At 44.0% G+C, this 2,500-nt stretch overlaps 1 protein-coding gene across 3 annotated transcripts in view; it reads right to left on the bottom strand.

The window, feature by feature from the left end:
* Positions 1-2,500, bottom strand: part of ilkap (integrin-linked kinase-associated serine/threonine phosphatase) — an 11,997-nt gene that overhangs the window by 5,341 nt on the left and 4,156 nt on the right. For all 3 annotated transcript variants that reach the window (XM_080025134.1, XM_080025135.1, XM_080025136.1), the window contains 3 exons: positions 1,961-2,070; positions 1,307-1,400; positions 785-872 (listed from right to left, as the gene is read on the bottom strand). In XM_080025134.1, the coding sequence (XP_079881260.1) occupies positions 785-872; positions 1,307-1,400; positions 1,961-2,070 (292 nt within the window). The remainder of the gene's footprint in view (positions 1-784; positions 873-1,306; positions 1,401-1,960; positions 2,071-2,500) is intronic.

The following is a 2,500-nucleotide window of genomic DNA, read 5'->3' as shown; positions in this document are numbered from 1 at the left end:
ACACCGATAGCAGGCTAACTATCGACATTTACACGAGGCAAGGTGGGTGAAGTGTCTTGCCCAAGGACACAACAACCATGACACAGGTGGCAGGGCGGGGATCGAACCTCCAACCCTTTGATCATCGGCCGACCCGCTCTACCACCTGAGACACAGACGCCCATCATAACTTTGTGAGAACGTTTTACGATAACGATTTTCATTTAAATCAATAAGTTATTTTATTAACTCTTCTGGGGCGCCCTGATGACACATCGAGCCTAAAGGCAGTTGCACACCGGGCGTGACGCGAATAAAGGGCACGAAAAAGCCCAAAACTTCTCCAATAAAAGTGAAAACACCAAAAATATATATCTTTAAAGGTGCAGTGTGTAATATGACTTCATCAAGAAAGTTCCAGAATGCAACGCTCCCTGGGTAACCCCAACCCTTTTGAATAATAACAGAAGCTACAGTGGCCTTCAAGGACAAGAACAATTCTAAATTCTAAACAATGCACCTGATGACATTCCAAAAACATGGATTCCTCCATAAGACCTGCCTGCTCAATGTACAAAATGTGATATTAATATTTGTAATTCTCCGCTCAGGAGGATAATTCAGATTATTGGCAGAGGTGATTTTACACCAATTTTAGCTAATACATTACTTAAAATGTTACACAGTGTCCCTTTAAAGAGTTTTTCTTGTTCATTTGTGAATTTTGTGTTGTAAATAAATTAGTTTTTTCTTGTAGGTGACTGTAGCAGCGGCTTTTTTTAAATAAAATAAATCCCAGTGTTACCCGGCTGTCTCCCAGGTTGGCCACGTACACCATGTCGTCAAGAACCAGCACACAGGTCGCGGTGGACCCATCCTTCCACGCTGGCTTCCTGTTGCATGGAGAAACACACACAGACAGGCACAGACAGACACACAGACAGACAGACAGACAGACAGACACACACACAGAGAGACATGCATGCAGGCATACACACACGCATACACACACACACACACACACACCGAAGAGAAGAGTGAGGCCGCAGGAAACAACAGTCTAAAATATATATATATATTTTTTTTTTAAAGATATTTTTTGGGCATTTTTATGCTTTATTGATAGTGTGTAGAGACAGAGGTGAAATGGGGGGGGGGGCGGGGGGGGGGGGGGGGGGGGACGCCCTACCGACTGAGCTAAGGGCGCCCCTGCTAAAGTATTTTCAAAGTCTTTCTCGACATTCATGCAGGATGCAAATCGGAGATAATTATATTGAAAACAACCTAAATAATAATAATAGTTAGAGTCTGGGTCTTAATGTCTTACTGGCTTGAAGCTTTCTTGAGGAAGTCTTCGTCCGTCTGTCTGAATGTTTCCAGTAGACATTTCTTTATCAGCTTGTCAACGTTCTCCACTTCTCCTGGAAGAGACACAGCATTTTAATTACCGGGGATTCCAGAATTATTTAAAGGTGCAGTAAGCGGAATGGTTCTTTTAGCTAACTTCCTGTCAGTTACTGCAGTTAGCAGTCCCCTCGCTCGTCCCTACGTCACCACATTAATGCGCTGCGGTCTTCAAGCAGCGAGTTATCTAGCATCATCTCAGATCCATAAATGTGATAAAACATGATAAAAACCATCAAAACAGACATTGGGAAGGATTTTTACCTACTCCGCCATTGTAGGCGCATACACATTCACCCATCTGTTGCTCTGGCGTGCACCGGCAGTGAGACCATGACTGAGACGGGTGTCGGTTTGTAGCGTTCTCTCTTGTGATTGGATAAAAATTTCGGGATACTACAATAAGTTTATTAGCCGATTACATGCAGAGCGGCTGACTGAGAGATCGGCTTTATGAAACGTGCACATTATGTAAGTGATCGCTGTATGAATAAAGAGCGATTTAACACTTATATTAACATAAATAAACCACTTACTAGGCTCTGTAAACTGGTATATAAACGCATGTAATACTCACCTCCAGTGGGGAACTTCTTGACCAGGTTTTGATGCAGGTTCTCAGCAGCGAAGCTCGAAGCTCTGGATCCTCCGTGACCATCGAACACCGAGAAGAATGAAACACGAGATCTGGGGGAGAGAGAGAGGAGGTTAGACAGACAGACAGACAGACAGACAGACAGACAGACAGACAGACAGACAGACAGACAGACAGACAGACAGACAGACAGACAGACAGACAGACAGACAGACAGACAGACAGACAGACAGACAGACAGACAGACACACAGACAGACAGACAGACAGACAGACAGACAGACAGACAGAGACACACACACACACACACACACACACACACACACTCTCTCTCTCACACACACACACACGTTTGTACGGCTATACTTGTGAGGACATTCATTGACATAATGCATTCCCAAGCCCCTTACCCTAACCTTAACCATCCAAACTAAATGCCTAACCCCAACCCTTACACTAACCCTAACATAAACCTAATTCATACCTGAACCTTAAAACCTAGTGTTAACCCTCAAACAGCCCT

Source organism: Ammodytes marinus, assembly GCF_949987685.1.
Source record: "Ammodytes marinus genome assembly, chromosome: 3".
Taxonomy (NCBI): Eukaryota; Metazoa; Chordata; class Actinopteri; order Uranoscopiformes; family Ammodytidae; genus Ammodytes; species Ammodytes marinus.
Note: the sequence above shows the minus strand (reverse complement) of the source record. Positions and strands in the feature narration are given on the sequence as shown.